We start from the raw sequence: 19,044 nt of genomic DNA, 5'->3' as shown, positions 1-19,044 counted from the left end.
CAGAAAACTAGTGAGAATGCACTTGGAGGAAACATTAAAAAGCAACTAAATTTTTTGATTTACTGGCCCAATGAAATCAGAGTTTGGAAATAACATCAGAATCATGAGTGTTTGCTTTAAACAGGACGATGCATCTCATCTTTAAAAAAATAATGTTTCGAAAGTAACATTAAAACACTGTGACTCTCAAAACATTGTTTTTCAGATGTATCAGTTAACTTGTCCTTCTATAGACATAAAACTAATAATTTTAATATACATTAAAATGGATAACTTTCTTCCAAACTCTCTGTAAAGTAACTGTTCTAATTTGTTGTGTTTTTTAAACGTAGCATGCTTATAGATAAACTTTATTCATCAATGACCAATATCCACGATACAAGCAAACCATAAAGACATAAAAGTAGACTCCTGTCTAGAAGGGCGGGAGATACCTACCTACCTACCTACCTACCTACCTACCTACCTACCTACCTACCTACCTACCTACCTACCTACCTACCTACCTACCTACCTACCTACCTACCTACCTACCTACCTACCTACATACCTACATACATACATACATACATACATACATACATACATACATACATATATTTATTATCTCAAGGACCTGCATTACTATCACCATAAAAATAAATTAGCAAAAAATCTCCTAGAGGCATAATTAGTTCCAAATGTGTTCCTCTCTTCAAAAGTTGCTGCTGTTAACGAAAACTAATTATACATTTACTGAAACCCTTCCATCACAAATTTTAGCTGATTTTTACCACCTTAAACGGCATGCTGATATTTTGCCCAGAGAGAAATAAAAGAGTGCAGTACAGCTCTGAATGGGCAGGAAATCACGTCAAACCAGGTTCGAGAAAAGCCTTGTTAATGCTTTTTTTTTTTTAAGAAAATGGGGAAGTTTGGAAGTAATAGTTAACCGCGTTAAGGTTCATGGATCAGCATTGAGATTGGATTTGGTCACATGGCTGAAATGTCCGGTTCTTCCCTCCCCAGGAAAGTAGAAGATCTACAGTTCCGTGTGGAGGAAGAATCCATTACGAAGGGGGACTTGGAGGTAAATCTGCCCTCATGCACCCCTACCTTATGGCTTGACGTGGTGATGTCTTGGGCTCCAGACTTCTCTGGGGCTTTGGTTGATTTCTGGACAAGTTCTTTTCATGTCCTGTGAAAATAGCTTACGGCTCAGCCCTTGATTGATGAAATGCATGGTTACGATGTGTGCGATGTAGAATAACGTCAACCGGTGGTTCCCAACCTTGGGCAAGCCGGGTGTCCTTGGACTGCAACTCCCAGAAACCCCGGCTAGCACTGCTGGGGGTGAAGGCTTCTGGGCATTGCAGTCCAAGAACACCTGGGTGATCCATAGTTGGAAACCATTGCTTATAGATTTAAGAATGACATATATCAATAATCTGTGTTTACAATTCTATGATAAGACTCGTTCTTCTTTATTTTGACCTCTTCAGAATCATCCCTTCCTAATCACACGTGTAAGTGTGTTTGTGTGTTCTGTGCTCTTCACTGAGGTGGCTGAAGTCCAGCCATCCAGGTTTTGTGGGACTACAATTCCCATCAAGCATGGCCCATGGGGATGAGAGTCGTAGTCCCAACACCATCTGGAGTTCTTCAGTTGCTCTTAAGAAACGGAGCTTAAACACACACTTAACATCCTGACGATATTTATTTGTAATAAGGAAATGGAGAATTTCACCATTCTTCTCTGATAGAACATCTTCGAGATGCTAGAATTCCCAGCAGCCTTGAAGCCACCCTAGCCAGGGTTTGGGGATAATGGGAGTTGTAATTCAAAACCACCAGAAGGGCACCATAGGAGCGAATGGCTGATTCTTGTTAGTGTCACAACCCTGCTCGTTTACTCAGATGGAAATCCGGCTGAGCTCTGTGTCTCTTTCCCCAAGGAAGCGTGTTCAGGTTCATCATGTTGGAGGTTGCTATGGTCCTGAAACAATGCAGGGTGTTTGTAAATTTCACGACATAGATGCTGGGCCAAGAACAGGTTGTGTGTGTGTTTTTCTTTGTACTTGCAAGAGAGCTCCTTTATGGTCTTGGATGGATACTACATAATTTCTAGTGAGGAGTAGAGATGGACGTGAACCAGCAGTTTGTGCTAGTTGGTGCTTTGTCCAAACAGATGTTCAGTGCTTCCAGACTCTGCCTCCTCCAGCAGCTGCCCACTTAGAGGCAGCACCTTGGCTTCCCTGCCCTGCCTCCTCTGGGTGCTGCCTCTGAGTGGGCGGCTGCTGGAGGAGGCAGAGTTTGGAAGCACTGAACACCTGTTTGGACAAAGTATGAGCCAGCATGAACCATCTCTAATTAGAAGCCATGGGAAGTTTATGTATACGATGGCTCCTTCTGATACAGTTGTGGCCTTTGGACACAACTCTTTGTCTGTGATTTATCAGATCGGGAGCCATGGGAAAATCACGTTGGATGGGGAAGCTTGGGAAAATCACCAAATGCCATTCACCCTCCTGAGGAATGCTTTCCCTGAGCTGGTTTAGAACGGTCCAGACCAGTTGAGGTTGGGTCTTCTGACTCGGTGAGGCTTTCCTTGTCATCTGCTCCCACTTCCCACTCCCAAGGTGTTTTTTTTTGGGGGGGGGAATGGCAAGGGTTTTGGGGGGGGCGGGGGAACGGCGAGGGTTCCGAAGGCGCCACAGAATATCGGACAAACTGAATTCGGAGAGATCTTGGCTGGGGTTGTGAAGGGGTGCAGTGCCAAATCCGGAACTCCCATTTCCAGCGGTTCCCCCATCCTCGAAAAAAGGTGCCGAAGAAGGACCCTTCACCAGTGACGTGCAGGAGGAGGGGCTGCCATCTTGCATCCCGTGACGAACGGCAGCACATTAGAAAAGCTACAAAAAATTGGGGCCGTGTCTCCAGAATTCGCCAGAGAGCTTGGCCAGTGTAGGGAAGGGAGAGAATGATGGGTTCTTGGACTCCCAAGAAATGTTGCCAATCACTGGTTTATTTACACGTATAACTTGGGGGAGTTTGTCTTTATCTGTTGTGAGTACGTGATTGGGATGACCAAAAAGTTGTCTCTTTTACAGGAGTTGATATGTTCTCATTTTCTTTGCCTGAGGGAAACAATCATGGTCCTCCCTGCCTTCCCCCCGTAGGATTTATTATTATTATTATTATTTCTTTGTCTCTGACACGAGGAAGATCACGGGGGCCGCCTCATCACGCCTCCTCTCTTTACGTGCTTCCCTGTGTTCTGTTCTCTCTCCCGTTTTCTTTTCTTTATTTCTGTTTTCTTCCTTCCGCTCTTTCCGTTTTTTCCTTCCTGACGCGCGACCAGACTCAGACGCAGCTGGAGCACGCGCGAATCAGGGAGCTCGAACAGAACCTCTTGTTTGAGAAGACGCAGGCTGAAAAGCTTCTCAAAGAATTGGAGGATGCCAGGGTAAATCCACCCCCTAACCACCCCTTCCCGGCTCTGCTCTTCTCCCCAGCCTCTCCTGCTTCACGCTTAGTCAATTTGCCTGCAAGTCAATTTGCTTCCTGGCTCTGTTTCTTTTGCCACCCAGAACCCTTTGTCCAACCAACTTTTGTTTCTCTATCTATGTATTTATTTGTTGCTGATCTTCCATTATTTCATTTCTAACATTTTCAGTCGGCACCCTGCCTTTGCCTTCCACCTTCCGGAGGTGGTGATGCTAGGCCGTGTTGCCTTCCCTGGGGGTGAATCCCTCCCCAGATCCCCTGCTTTCTGGCTTGTCTTGCCCCATTGGACTGGAGCCCATTCATCATTCACCATTAACAAACCAGTAACCAATCATCGGACGAATACAGGGATTTTTTTTACCCTGTGGTATTGTATGCAGCCACTTGGATAAGTTGTGTTATCTGGGAGCATTCTTACAGGGGAAGAAAAAGGGGAGGTGATTGTGTATAACCATGACCCCCCCCCAATCAGAGACCTGGTAAAATTCTTCACACTACACACCTGTCAACTTTTTGCTCCCGTGGTTTGCTGAACGGGACACACTACGGCTGATGACCACTTGGTAAAGGGCGATCTGTATTCACCCGTCATCCCTGCAGGACTCCTCAGGGCCCCAGGAATTCTGCATCCAAAGCCAAATTCCGCAATCGTGGGTCTCAAATCTCAGAATGCAGGATTCAGTGAGCACCCATGGAGTGAAATATTCCAAAGGATGGGATTTAATGCTGTGGTATTTGGGGGTGCTTGAGGGAAGCTTTGTTTCCTGTGCTCTGTTAGTCCCAACCATAGTAGACCCATAGGATCAATGGGATTTACCTAGGTGTCAGCTTGTCTGAGTCTCATTGCTCCGATGAAACTAGTAATAATAATCATGTGCCAGCAAGTCAATTCTGGCTTATGAAGACCTTTTCCAGGGTTTTCCAGGTAGAGAGCATTCAGAAGTGGTTGATTATTCCCTTCTTCTTGGGGGGGGTATCCCTGGGACTGTGCAGCTTGCCCAAGGCCACCCAGGCTGGCTCTTCTCCCAGGAGACACAGTGGGGGCGGGGGATCGAACTCCCAACCTCTGGCACCACAGCCAGAGATCTAAACCACTGAACTATCCAGCAAGTCCCAATAAAACTAAAACAACTGTTAATACCAGCAGTTGGATATGGACCCAAGAGTATGTCTCATCATGGGACACATGGTGGTAAACATGAAAGGTGGAGAACATTCATTCAGGTGAAATGTGGTGCTGTAGGAGAGCTTTGTGGCTACCACAAACCTCCAGAAAGACAAATCAGTGGGTGTCGGATTAGGGGAGGCCTGAACTCTCACTAGAAGCCGGAATGACTCAACGGAGGCTGTCCTTGGACATCTAATGGGAAGACAGGACTCGCTAGAAAATATGACAGTCCCAAGAAATGCTTGAGGAGGAAGGATGAGATAGATAGGCTCAGAGGAAGCCCCAGACTTTACTTAGCAAGGGCTGTCAAGGAGAGAACCTTTTGAGATCAGGGGTCCTGCTAAGTCAGGGACAGCTTGGTGGCACGGCACCTCGAGAAGGACATAAGGAGGGCGTGATGGGTCAAAGCCAGAGGTCTATCTAGCCCGCAGTGACCTCTGTTTCCCCCGTGGATGCTTTCAAGGGGAAGGAGGGTGCCGAAAGTTCCTCCAGGGGCACCCTAAACATGCTCAATTTGGGTGGACGTTCAGGGAGTGAAAAGAGGCAGGACGGACGGTGGGAGACCCCTCAGCCCTTTGGGAGGGGCTTATCTCAAAGTCTTCTGTGATCTATCCAAAGGGAGATTTCCTCAAGACTCTTCAAATTGGTCCGGCGGGGGGGGGGAGTTGCTCAACCCAAATCCCATGCTGCTGGTGACCAGACCCCAGGAATTCTGGAATTTGGTGTCAGCCTTGTAAGGATGCTGAAGGTCCACACCTGCGGCTTAACCTCACTCTTCTCCAATAAGGGAAGGTGGTTTCTGCCCACAGCCCTCCGGCGTAGCTTGTGATTATGAAATAATCTGACCTCTTTAAGGGGGAGAGTCAAAGACAGGGAGAACCTTCCCGAGGTAGGAGCGCCTGTTAGTATAAACACTGTGGGGCGTTGGGCACCAGATGTTAGGAGCCCCTTGAGATCTGGTGGGGGACAGAAAGACTCGTGAGAAATCATTTTCTGGATTTAAATAGAATTATCATGCCTCTGAAGAAAGAAGGCAGTCCTATGGTCCCATGATGTGTCTGCTGGTGGTATTTAGAGATGGGCAACTTGGAGGTCCCTGATTACTTTGCTCCTTTGGGTGGGATCCCGATGAAGGCAGTGGCGCAGGATGCCAAATCCAGCAAAGGTCTACTTGTGGGCCACTGCTCAGGCAGCTGAAACAATGAGGTTTCCAAAGCTCCCAAGAGCTGCTGTTACGGAAGATCCGAAAATGTCAGACGCCTTGTGCAACGGACCACGTGACCAGAGATGAGCGCGAACCACAGGTTCGGAAGTTCGTTGTCAATTCGTCCTTTGGACGAACGAACGTTTGGCGCTTCCGAGCCCCGCCTCCACAGAAAGACGTCCACCTCGGCTTCCCTGCCCTGCCTCCTCTGTGAGCTGCCCGTGAGTCGGTGCACGCTGGAGAAGGTGGGGCTGGGAAGTGCTGCCAAACAGCAAAGGACGAACCGGCATGAAACGCCAAACGCAGTTCGTGCCCATCTCTGACGGTGACCCTTTAGATAAGGATCCGTGCTTTAAGCTTTAGATCTGTTTTCAACTGACAGGCCTTCAAACAGAGGCTGGTGGTCTCCCCGTCTCTTGGATGAAAGACTGTCCTTCCTTAAAAAGGGGGAAAGAAGGATATAGAGCCACCCAGATCAGCAGCTGAAGCTTGCTAGGATCATCTTTAGAAGAGGTAGCCCTGGTCGTCTGTGCTAGCGTGTCAGACAAAAAGAGATGAAAAATAAAGATGATAATAAATAAAGGCACCTGAAAGAGTCACTGCTATATTTTAATGTGACCTTTCATGAACCAGACCACTTTTTCAGATGTAAGGGAGGGGACTATATTGCAAATATTGGGCCATTTATACATAGAACGATTACTGAAAGAAACTGGTTTTTTCCCAAACACAAGTTGCTAATTGTGCAGCCGGTGTGAAATGCCACACTGACAGCAACTCGTACCCTTTGTTAAAAATATACTTTCTTATGTCCCCAATCACTTACAGTGTTGCAGCTGTCATTCTTTTTATGTTACTCTACATAGCCCTTGAAGAAGGCTGATAGGGCGGAACACGTTGGGCATTTTTACACTGGAATAAAGAGCATTATATTTCCTCCATCCGGGGACTGCAGTTCCCTCTTTTTGACCGAAGACCGAAGTGAGGAGGCCTGTTGCATAAAAGTTGATCAAAGAATAAGTGCTATAATCAAGAGGCAAGCAGAATGCATTTTACTACAGTAGGGAGAACTATGGGTCAATGGCCAACCGTTGGCCAACCAGCCAATCTGCAGTTGGGAAAGTTTGAACCCCCCTCTCTTCTTCCTTCTTAGGGGTCTTTACCTTGAAACAAGGTGCAGGAGACATTTGTCTATAAAATAGGGTGTCGTTGCATTGCCTGTTTCAATCTTTCCAAGCCTACAGTAGCTTGCATATGATTGCATTATTGAAAATGTACCCAGTAGGTTTTGAAGACGGTCCTTCTAAACACTGATCCAGACTGTTGGCAGTGTTGCACCTTGTGATCCTGAGGTTACCTTGATCGTTTTCAAGGTCCGCTTCCACCAGGGTGTAATTTTATTTATTTGCCTTTTCTTAAGAAGCAACCAGGTTTTTACTCCCTTGCCTCAGGTTGCTTTTGACTTTGAAGGGGCCAAATTTGCTTCTCTGTAGGTTATGGTAGGGCAGAAGCTAGACGGTTTTCTGACGTCGGTGGTGTCATTCTGGATTTTTTCATTGAGAGAGGGGGGGCTTGGATGAGGAGATCTGTGCGTCCCTCCCTGGCTTTCTAATTTTGCCTCCAAACATTTAGATTAAGATGGAAGACTTCTTCCCACCTGAGAATGGAAATTTGATTTCATCACAGTTTGTGGGGGAATCCGTTCTAGACTTTGGAAGACAGGCGAAAGAGGTGGGACCACAAATAGCAGCATAATTTAGTTTAAAGCTCTTAGTACCAATAAGAAGGCCTTTGGGAGAGGAATAACAAACTTTTAGAATGGGCAAAAACGTGCAGGAGGACCCTTGTATCCGCGGGATCAGTAGCCACAGTTTCACTGAGTTGTGGTCTGAAAATATTAAAAATATTAAAAGTAAAAAACTAGAAATATGTATTTTTATGATGTCTTGACCAGAATTGGCCACTTGAGGGGCCAGAGACCATGCTATGTATCCCTGCTGTTGAAGAATACATAGCATGGTCTCTGACTTCCTTCAGTGGCCAGTTCTAGTAATACAGGTGAAAATACTTATTTCTATTTTTCCCCCTTGTATAGGGTTCACTATTATCTGCAGTTTTCAAGATCCACAGGCCTGGAACCAATCCCCCACAGATACAGGGGTCCTATTGTATAGAAAAGCCGAGGAACCACCAAAGAATGTTGTCGTGGGAGGGAGTAGATAGCCATTGGGGGAAAGCATGGCTGGGATCTCAAGACGACCTGAATTTCGCAAACTTTGAGTTAGACTAATGGCTCCCAACTTTGGTGTCCCCAGATGTTCATGACCTAAAACTCTCACTAGCTGTGCCAGATAGGATTGCTGGGTGTTTTAGTCCAAGAAGATCTATGAAAATCCAAGGTTGGGAATCCCAGATGTTGACTTTGACCTTCCCTGATGGAATGAAAGGCATTGATTGGTCACATTCTCGCATCCAGACTTCCTGCCTCTGAATTTGCCGGATGACCCTGTTCTTTCCATAGCTCCCCCCCCCCACATGATTCCTCCAGCCAAACATGTTGCAAACCCATAAGCTGCTTTCCAAGGTCATCATAAAAACACCAGCGGCTTGCTTTTTTTACATCGAGCATCCGTCCTTCTTCCTTATTCATTTTGAGCTTCTTGCTAACGTCTCCTAACCCATTTCCATGGGATGGGTATTTGGGGTGATTTTCTTAAGAAGCCCTTTTACACCAGGGTAAGCAACACGACAGTCAAGGAGCTGGTGTCTTGGAAATGAATGTAATGGCCCACATCCAGTTGCTATTCCCAGCTACAGGACACCCACTGAACCCATTGCTAAGCAGTGACCCTACACATAAGTCCCGTTGATTCAACAAGTCTACTCCAACTGGGACAAGCAATTGGATTTCAGAGTCTGTAACTTAATGTTGATTACACATCTGAGTGCATTTTATTAATAGAATGAGCAAAAAGCCAACAGTTTTCTCCTTTTGCTTTCAAAAACTGCTCTGTGTCATCACAGTTCCCACACTATGGATAGGAGTGGCTGACTGTGAGCCAGGATTTTTCCTTTACTGAAACCCTGAGAGGCTCAGAAGAATGAGGCAAAGGCCGTGTGGTTCAGGATTAGACCAATGCAAGAGTTAAGGTGATACTTTTACTGTGAACCTCAAAAAAAAAGTATTGGAAACAAACTGCAAGCTTTCGTGGGTAAAATCCCACTTCCTCAGGCTGTGTACCACCTTTTCATGATGGTGCAGGAAAAAAAATGTCTCTCTCAGTCCCAAAAATTCATGGCAGATACCTGTTCCAAGTTTGCTTGTAGGAAGTGAATTCGGACGTAGATCGTAAATTCGGGTGAGAAGTGCGATTTCAAGCATCCTCCGTTGTAAGCAAGCTTGGGATTTTCTGTCCCAATCTCCAAATGAAGGATTTTCTAATTACTCTGTGACTTCGTCACTCACACACCCTCCTATTGCTTGCTCCTGAAATGTAAAGATTATTTTGGGCTGGCTGTGGAGGGAACAGTACAGAGCCCCAGCCGTCTCTATGAGAAGGCTGGGCTTACAATTTAGTTTAAAGGTAAAGAGTCCTGACGACAATTAAGTCCAGTCATATCCAAATCTAGGGGACGAAAGAGCCAGTTATAGCGAAATTTGTCACATTAGCTGAACAGGCTGGTGTGCACATATACACAGAGACAAGACACCCCTTAGGAACAAACATTACATTTGAAAAAGAAGCTGTTCTGTTTCTTGGTAAAGGTACTTTCTCACGGCATTGGCTGTCTGGATCCAGCCCTGGGCTGTCTGGATCCAGCCTATCTGTGTTCTAACTCCAAAGTAATCTCGGTTGGGAAAAAGTTACCCTGGTGCAAAACTAAGAAAGAAAATCATGCTTCTGAGGGATTCTCATTTGCATTACTCAGAAACTACCTCCTTTGTGCTAAGAGCCTGTTCACACATTACGTAGCAGACGACCCAGGTTTGCTCTTAAGTGTCCGGTCGGGAAGGGATTTGCATTTATTTTTTTTATTTCCTGATCTGTGTGCCGATTGTATTTCCAAAGATACGTTGTTGCATTTGTTCAAGTAGATGTGCACTTAAAATATCTTGGGTTGTAGACATTAAATTTAAAAAAAGGTAACCCACCCCCCAATGTGTGAAGAGACTCTTCAGCAGCCTTCTTCAACTTTGGTATCTTCCAGATGTTTTTGGATTTCAATCCCTCTCTGTTGGGCCAGTTGTCAAGTCCGTCGGGAATTGTTTTCCATCAACATCTAGGAAGGTATCAAAGGTTGCCCATCCTGTGAAGTCATTCATTTATGGGAGAATCAAGAACTGATGATGTCTCTATATGTGTGTGTGTGTATTTTTTTTTCCATTGTAAACTTTGCAGTTGACCACAGTTGCAGAGAAGTCCAGAATCCTTCAACTAGAGGAGGAGCTGACTTTGAAACGGACGGAGGTGGAGGAGCTGAGATGTTTGAAGGCTTCCAATCTGCCGGAGTCTCCAGACCACACCCTTGGCTTGCAGAGCGAAGCCCTCCGTCTACGTGATCAGCTGCTTTCGGCGAACAAGGAGCACCAGAAAGAGAGCATTCAGCTGAAGGAGAAGTACGAGAGGACCTTGAAGAAGCACCAGCAGGAGATGGAGAAGTTGAAAGCGCTCAACGAAAAATACTCCCAAGAAATCGTGGATCTCAAGCAAAAAGTCCAGCAGGCCACCAACGAGAACATGGGACTGATGGACAATTGGAAGTCTAAGTTGGACACATTGGCCTCCGATCACCAGAAGTCGCTGGAAGACCTCAAGGCGACCTTAAATACGGGCCCAGATGCCCAACATAAAGAGATTGTGGAGTTGAAAGCCGCGGTGGAAAGCGTCAAGATGGAACACCAACTGGAGCTGGAGAACCTGAAAGCCAGGCATGATATTGAAATGGCAGTCCATGTGAAAGAGAAAGAAGGTCTGAAGCTGAAGCTTCAAGAAGCCAAGGATGGGTTGGAAGAAGTCAGCAACAACTGGAAAATGCAGCTGGAGACCAAAACCAACCAGCATCTTCTTGAACTCCAGGACCTGAAGGAGAAGTGTCGGGACGCTGAACTCCGGGTGCACGAACTGGAGAAATTGCACAGCGACTACAAAGACCAGGCGCAAGGCATCGCTTTCTTGAAAGAGCAGATCTCCTTGGCGGAGAAAAAGATGCTGGACTATGAGGCGTTGCAGAAGACGGAAGCCCAGAGCAAACAGGAAATCCAGCGGTTGCAGGAGAAAGTTCTTGTCTTAGAGAACAAGCTGCAGCCTTTGGAATCTCGCCATCCGTCCCAACATGCCAATGTATGTGCAGAGGTTGGGACACATTCGTTGTGGTGCCTCAGCCTGGAAGAGTTACCGGTTTTTGGGCTACACCTCTTAGCTGCCAGGCATGCAGAGATATAGCCCAAAAACCTCTGGGGAACGTTGGCCCACCCACAGTAAATAGTTAAAGCCTATTCGTTCATTTACGCTTAAACAGTATGGAAAATACTGTTTAGTACATCGCTAAACCACTTACAAAAGTGGTTAACCGATGCATTCATTTCTTAAATGCTTTAATGATTAAAATTAGGACCGCCGGTAACAGAGCAAGAAGAAATGACAGTGACCACTCAAAAGAGAGTTAAAAAATAGCTTCGTTGACCTTGCACGATTAAAAATGTTAAAGTTTTAACACATTAGGAGCAATGAATTATTTCCAAGTTCAGTTTAACTGGCCTGCTTCCTCGCCGGTACATTTTAAAACAGGAAACTGTAAAGGGTTTTCTTCCCCCTACTTTAAAAAAAAAAAGAAACCAAAGGATGTTTTTACATGGAACTATCATACCTGTAGCACCTTGGTTTCTCCAAAAAAGCCACCACTAAGCTGTTTGAATGCCTCAAAACAACAACAACAACTGTGCGATGCCAGATTTATTTATGGCAAAGACTGTAACCATGCAGCCTGCCAGCCTTGACTTCCCCAAAGTCTTCAGTAAGGAAAAATAGTAAATAGAGCCATCACCAAACTCAGGGAGCAAATTAACTATTGAAATGTTACATTAAGATCATGGTATCCTCGGGGTATCAGTTCCAAGCCCCCACCCGACCCATAGTTGCCAGAAAATATGGAAATATCAAATGCTGTACATTGCATGGTCTCTGGCTATATTATAGAGACAACCTCCCCTCCAGGTTCGTGTAATTTGAGGTCCACAGCTGTAGCTTACTTCCCTTGCATTTCATTCTAGCAAACAATGTGATATATAGGTATATATGCATGTGTAAGATGAGACTTTTATTGAACCACTTAAAAATCGCAGAAGTTGCAAGCTTTCGTGAGTAAAATCCCACTTCCTCAGGCTGGCCACCAGCCCTGCATGGATAGTGTGGGAAAATGTTCGTTCCGAGTCCCCCCAAAATATGTACGTGTTGTCTTTATGTGCGTTGCAGATGATAGAAACAAATGACATCTCGGAGGAGAAGATCAAGATGAAGCAGATGATGGAAGGTAAGATGGCACTGAGTTCTGGGTGCAGAACACACTAGAGTGGGGTATAGTGAATCCAGGTTTGACACTGAAGGATGAAACACTAGGGCTTGTGATTTTGAGATTGACATCCTCATGCGATGCAGCACGAATGAGCTTGGCGTTCGGGAAATTCGGCGATTCAGATTCACCCCATGGATTCAAATGAGTTTATTCTAACTGACCTACTTCAGCAACTGCATTTGCTCATTCTGCTTTTGCACTGTAATTCTGTTTAAATTACAAAACTCAGTGCATTGAATCCAAATACAGAAAACTGAAACTAGATGTCCTTACTGAGTTTGCTCTGTTGGTTATTATCATTGTGGATTGTCCTTAATAGAAGAAATGTTGCCACCCTGTTTCTAGGCAGTGATTTGATTCCTCCTTTTTCCTACAGATCTCCAGGACAAGCTGAGTAAAAAAGACAAAGAGGTCTCATCTCTTGTCTCCCAGACGGAATTGCTAAGGTCCCAAGTAAGTGGTAAGTTTCCTTAGACGTGTGTTGTACAGAAGGTCATAAAACGGGTGGTCGCCTCTCTGTCTTGGCTCCACCGTCAGGTCATGGAGCAGAGAGATGACATAATGGAATAACTTCCCTGCATATTGAAATCTAGCAGTTCAGACAATAATTTCAACTAGAACTCACCTCCCTGATCTGCTAGCTCTCTACATACAGAGTATATTTCTTTATTCGATGTTTTTCTTTTTCCCCTCATATAAACAGTCCTATGGCATAGAAAGAGCAGTAACAAAGCAGACCTTGCTCTCAGGCTGAGGGACGTGGCCTACAAAATAAAAAGGCTGAAGGTGGATAAGATTAAAACACAGTCTATTTTGGCGCCAGTTCTTAACGATTCTCTTAACTGTCCACTTGGATGCCAAAACAATTAGGTTGGAGAATGCCAGAGAGAGCTGTTGCTTCAGCAGAAATAGTGGACTGATTCTCTCTATCTTCATTTTCTCTTTCTTTTTGGTAAACCGAATAGAATGGCTGGCATAACCCATACAAACTTTTTTTAAAGTGTTGAGAAGAATTCGGTTGTGGGGGAATAATTGTGTTGGTGAGGCTAATTAAAAGTCACGTTGAGCTTTCCAAAGGACTCAATTTTGCTTTATTGTGTGTGCTTTTGCTTCCTTTTTGCCCGCCAGCTTTGGAAAACAGATGCAGAAGCACGGAGAGGAAGGCCGATTCTCTGTTGAAAGAGAAGACAAGGCTGGAAGCAGAATTGGAAACGGTGTCTAGGAAAACCCACGATGCTTCTGGTCAGCTGGTTCTGATCAGCCAGGAACTGCTTAAAAAAGAAAGGTTGGTCTTGTTCCCTCCTTTGCAACCAATTGCGTCATGGATTTAGAGGGCGTGGCTAGCGACAGTAGCGCTACAGGACCTCCTAGTGCAAGGCAGGTCTTTTTGGTGGTGGCTCCAAGGCAACAGGGAGCCACCCCAGGAAGGCCCTGCATGGAATGTCTTCTGTGATCAGGCTAAGACAGGAGCCGTCTCTTGGTCTATCTTTGTCTGCTTTTCCACTGGCGTGAAAGATGGGCTGGCTGTGCTGTCAATTGCATGGCTTTTGGGCTAGTAAGGCAGAGAGGTGAGAGCAGAGATTGGGATACAGTAACCCCCCTTACCTTACAGACACCTGACAGGTAAAGGTTCCCCTTGACAATTCAGTCCAATTGTGTCTGACTCTAGAGGCCAGTGCTCATCCCCGAAGAGCCAACCTTTCTCTGTAGACACTTTTTGTGGTCATGTGGCCAGCATGACTAGACACAGAACGCTGTTACCTTCCCACCAAAGTGGTATCTATTCATCAGCTCGCATTTGCATGCTTTTGAACTGCTAGATTGGCAGGAGCTGGGACAAGCCACAGGAGCTCAGCCCCTTTGCGCAGATTCGAACTGCTGACCTTTTGATCGACCGGCCCAGTGGCTCAGCGGTTTAACCTGCAGCGCCACCCGCGTCCCTTACAGACACTTAAATGTGACTCACCTGGAGGAAACACCTAAACAGGAAGCCTTCGAGGCTGAGCTAGGCCTAGCTTCCTGTTCAGAAAAAAAAAAGCTCCCAGCTAGCACTGGGGCAAGAACAGGAAGTTTGGGTGGAGCTAGGCCTAGCTTGGCCTCAAAGCCTTCCTGTCCAGGCCTTTTCTCCCAGATGAGCCACATTCAGGTGTCTGTAAGATGTCTGTCAGTTAGATTAGAACTCTCAGAATGGGGAATTATGGGATTTATAGTCCAAGAAAATCTGAAAATCCCACCCTCCTAACTAGAAAGCCCTTGCTACATATTCTCTCCCGACTCTCCTTCCAGAAGCCTGAATGAGCTCCGCGCGTTGCTCATGGAAGCCAACCGGCACTCTCCCGGCCCCGAGCGGGACTTGAGCCGTGAGGTGCACAAAGCCGAATGGAGGTTGAAGGAGCAGAAACTCAAAGATGATATTAAGGGATTGCGGGAGAAGCTGATTGTCCTGGTGAGTGAAAGACCTGGTTGAAAAATTCATTGGAGTTATTGCAACCTCGCATGCTGCCTCTAGTGGGTTTGGCTGGAGAGACTTTTCTGGATTGGCATGACCATCAATCTATCCAGCAGTGACCAATCATTCCCTCCTGTCTCTGATTTGAAAGAGAGCCCCGCCTCCCTGCTTTGAACTCCTTCCCTCTGTTGTCTGTTGGAGTCAGTCAGTCTGGTGGAAGCTGTCTGTTGAGGCCCGTTGCTGCAAGCTGACATGTTTTCTCAGTTTTTGCTGTTATCTGTTCAACTGTAAGCAAATGAAACCATTTATTCTTCCCACTAACATCTCAAAGTGAGTTACTGGGATGGTAAGTGCCAGTTGATGAAAAAAGAGGTGGTCTATTCTGTGGAATTTGAACCTAATTTCGCTGTGTAAATCCCTGGATTTCCGCTGTGCTGCCAGAGGAATTGAACCAAAGTTCAAAACCCTCTAACAAAATTCAGAATGTCTTGGCATCGCTGGCGGGCCATGCCCAGAGTCTGGAAATATTGCTTTTTGGAACTATAATTCCCATAGTCCTCTTGCCAATGGAAAGAGTCCATTATAGTCCAAAGAAGTAACTTCCCCAGGTTCTGAGAGAAGAAACTGCTAGTGAATGGTTATCTTGCATGTTAGTAGAGTAGAGTTTGGAAAAAGTTACTTTTTGGCCTACAAATTGCCATGATGGCTGGGAGATTCTTGGAACTGTAATCATCATCATCGTTGTTGTTGTCATCATCATGTCCCCAATTCTTGTGCATTCCTTGGGTTTAAAGGACTGAGCCTCTTCTTTCCTTGTTGGGACTGCCTTTAAATATAGTCCAATAAGAATTAATTAAATATTAGTTGTGTTTTTTTCCTTTTAAAAATTCCACAACAAAGCAGGCATTTTCTCCGCCGTGGTTCTGCTTCAGGGATCCTGCCACTGCGAACGCCCTGTGTCTCTTTCTGATTATGTCTACCGCTCCTCAAAAATTGCTTTGGTGTGGGTGAGCTGCCCCTAAATTCCCTCTGCTTTCTTCCTTTTGTGGCTAATTGAGTCATGTTGATAGGAGAGCCCCAATTTCTTTGTCTCTCCCTTCCCCCCCCATGCAGTAACAGCTTGTAAATCACTAATTTGTGGGTGGTGTCTTTTTTTAACAATTCCACGTCCAGGATAAAGAGAAGGCCGTGACCGATCAACGGCGTTATTCCCTCATTGACCCTTCGTCGGAGTCGGAGGTCCTCCGGTTGCAGCATCGGCTCGTCCACACCGAGGACGTCCTGAGGAACGCGCTGGAGCAGGGCCAGCAGATGGAGAAGCTCATGGAGGCCATGAGGAGCACTTCAGAAAAAGCACAGGTAAGTATTCTCCCTCTCAGACTTCCGGTATTCCCTCTGGCTTTGATCCTTTGGTCACCAAAGCAACTGCTGAAGCCTTCGAGTTACTTCAGGTAGAGGAGCCTCATGGGGTAGTGGTTCAAATGCAGTCCTGCAGCCAAAACACTGCTCACGGCCTGAGTTTGATCCTAAGAGGGCTCAGGTAGCCAACTCAAGGCTGACTCAGCCTTCCATCCTTCCCAGGTCAAGTCAATTGACTACAGTGGTGCCTCGCTAGATAATCCGTTCCACTGAAATAGCTGTTTAGTGAAATCATTGTCTAGCAAAAAGCATTTCCCCATTGGAATGCATTGAAACCTGTTTAATGCGTTCCAATGGGGAAGAATCGTTGTTGTCTAGCGAAGGTCGGCCATAGGAAAGCGGCTTTGCGAACCGCCGATCAACTGTTTAAATCACTGTCTTGTGAAGCTTAGGTCCCGAAAACACCTGTTTTGCGAGCGCAGAGGGAGCTGTCAAAATCATCGTCTAGCGAAAATCGGTTTGTGAAGCAGGGACCAAACATTGTCCAGCGAAATTCCCCCACGGGAATCACTGTTTTGAGAATCGCTATAGTGATCGCAAAAAGTCAGTGTCTAGCGAAAAAAACTGTCATGCGGGGTAACTGACTAGCGAGGCACCACTGTACTGGGGTGGTGGGGTGGGAGGCTGAAAACTCACCGAGGGGAGCGGAAAAGCCACACCTTAAATATCTCACTTAGCTTGAAAGCCCTATTAGAGTCACTAGAAATCGGTCCCAGCTTGATGGCACACAATGTAACTAACAGGCGCTTTTTGATTTAGACTATTGGAAACTCCGGATCGGCAAACGGGATCCATCAGCAGGAGAAATCTCACAAACAGGAGGTGTGTAGGTTTTTTTTTTGACGTGAGTTTGTCTTGTCGTTTGGCCGACGGCGGGGCTGGAATCGAGGCTGACCCCAGAATGGGTGCCTAGAAGGACCCAGTGAGACGCAACCCTTAAGCACCGTGGTTCCCAAATTGTGTGCCACGGTGCCCTAGGGTGTGGCCGAACCCAGCCAGGGGTGCTGTGAAATCGTCTCATCCTTTGCTGCTTCATTCTCCTTGACCGGTGGTTCTCCCTGCGTGCCGGCCGGGATTGTGCCTAACATCGTGTCTATGTCTAAGCGCAGACCCCTGTCCCCAGACGTCCACTAGTGCAGGAGCAGAAGATGGCAGCCTTTTTTTTTGCACCCGGGAGGCTGCAAGATGGCTCACAGGAGCCACGCGTGGAAAAGATTTGGGAACCACTGCTTAAGCATACAATGGTACCTCGGTTTGCAAACACCATGGTTAACGCAATTTTCGGTTTACGAATGAAAACGTATGGAAAATAATGCCTCGGTTTATGATTTATTTATTTATTGCAATATGAAGAACGTGTATAGCCCCACCCCGGGAAACTGCGTTTTGGTTTGCAAATTTTTTCGCAATCCAAAACATCCCGGAGAACGCATTAAATTTGTAAACCAAGGTACCACTGTAATGACTGAGTTGGCTGGCTGGCTAATTGGCTTGGCTATATCTCCTGCCTTTCACGTGGAAATTGAGACACAAGGTTAAAGAAAATACAACTTTTCTCCTTTTTTTAAAGATTTGCCACCCATTCGCCCCCAATTTAATAAAATCCCCTTTCTTAGGGGGGGTGGATACATAAGGCTTTGAAAAGGAAGGAATATTCTGTCATATGAATATGCTGATTGTTCCAGCATTCCATCAATCCTGCTTTAAAATATGACTTTTTCTTTCCTGCGATACACAGCTGCAATACACAGAAGCATGTGCCAGATCATATTTGATAGTATCTCTTCGGAGTGGACATGATTTTTTTGTATTTTAACTATGCAGTTCTTCACAACTGCTCTGGTTTATGAGTGTCGGGTGTTGTGTTTCTCTATCCATGATTCAAAATGCCAGGAATTAGCCTGATATGGCCAGCAGGAAAATGAATAGCTAGTTTATATAACAGCCTGAATGTTGATGACACCAGTGTCAGCAGTCAAGATGGTCTACAGCGTACCAACTAGTGCTCACTACCATTCACAAAGAAGCCCCAGGCTGGGCTGAATCCTAGAACCTGACTCTGTTCTTCATCCATTAACCACTTCTTACCCAAACACAAAGAAATTGTCAGGGCTGATTTTCAATAAATTCTCTAGGTCTCTATCAGCTTAGAAGTTACAGCTTTTTGTTTGGGCTGCCCTTGTTTTTAAAACTGTCTTTTTCTAATATTGATTTGCTCTGCTTCGTTGTATCTGTACTTTTGTGCAACAGTAATTATTCTCTCTGCCACCTAGCAAACTTTGTTTTAAAAGGAAGGAAAGTATAAAGCTAAATACAAAGTATCTATGTACTATAGTTTGTGTTAAAAATCAAGGTTTGTATCAGAGGGCATTTCAGAAATGTAAAATATTTTTACTCCTCCTGTCTTCTCAAGAAGGGCCCAAGGTGGCTTACATCATTAAAAGCCAATATTTAAAGCTAACATCAGTTAGTATAACGGAAAAAAAAAATCAGATGCCACACTAAAAGACAGTAAACAAAGCCAACACCAAAAACACATTCAAAGCAGTAAAGCATAAATCTGAAAAACACACTCGGTTAGCCAATCACTGAGCGAAAGCTAAAAGAAAGGTCTTTGGCTCTTTGTGGAAGGATAGCAAAGATGAGGCCCAGCTGGCCTCCAGTGGGAGGGAGTTCCAGAGTCTCTGGGAGCAGCTACTGAGAAGGCCCTCTCCCATGTGCCTACCAACCACACCTGTGAAGGTG

The 19,044-nt window shown here is 45.6% G+C and overlaps 1 protein-coding gene across 2 annotated transcripts in view; it reads left to right on the top strand.

The window, feature by feature from the left end:
• CLIP2 (CAP-Gly domain containing linker protein 2) overlaps window positions 1–19,044 on the top strand; it is a 64,856-nt gene that overhangs the window by 40,094 nt on the left and 5,718 nt on the right. Inside the window, exons 8-16 of one of the 2 annotated variants that reach the window (XM_072978443.2) lie at window positions 1,009–1,069; window positions 3,341–3,445; window positions 10,259–11,200; window positions 12,332–12,389; window positions 12,808–12,891; window positions 13,560–13,716; window positions 14,718–14,877; window positions 16,054–16,239; window positions 17,059–17,121. In XM_072978443.2, the coding sequence (XP_072834544.2) occupies window positions 1,009–1,069; window positions 3,341–3,445; window positions 10,259–11,200; window positions 12,332–12,389; window positions 12,808–12,891; window positions 13,560–13,716; window positions 14,718–14,877; window positions 16,054–16,239; window positions 17,059–17,121 (1,816 nt within the window). The remainder of the gene's footprint in view (window positions 1–1,008; window positions 1,070–3,340; window positions 3,446–10,258; window positions 11,201–12,331; window positions 12,390–12,807; window positions 12,892–13,559; window positions 13,717–14,717; window positions 14,878–16,053; window positions 16,240–17,058; window positions 17,122–19,044) is intronic. The other variant, XM_072978444.2, reaches the window with a different exon arrangement.

The sequence above is a fragment of the Pogona vitticeps genome, chromosome 7, assembly GCF_051106095.1.
Source record: "Pogona vitticeps strain Pit_001003342236 chromosome 7, PviZW2.1, whole genome shotgun sequence".
Lineage (NCBI taxonomy): Eukaryota > Metazoa > Chordata > Lepidosauria > Squamata > Agamidae > Pogona > Pogona vitticeps.
Note: the sequence above shows the minus strand (reverse complement) of the source record. Positions and strands in the feature narration are given on the sequence as shown.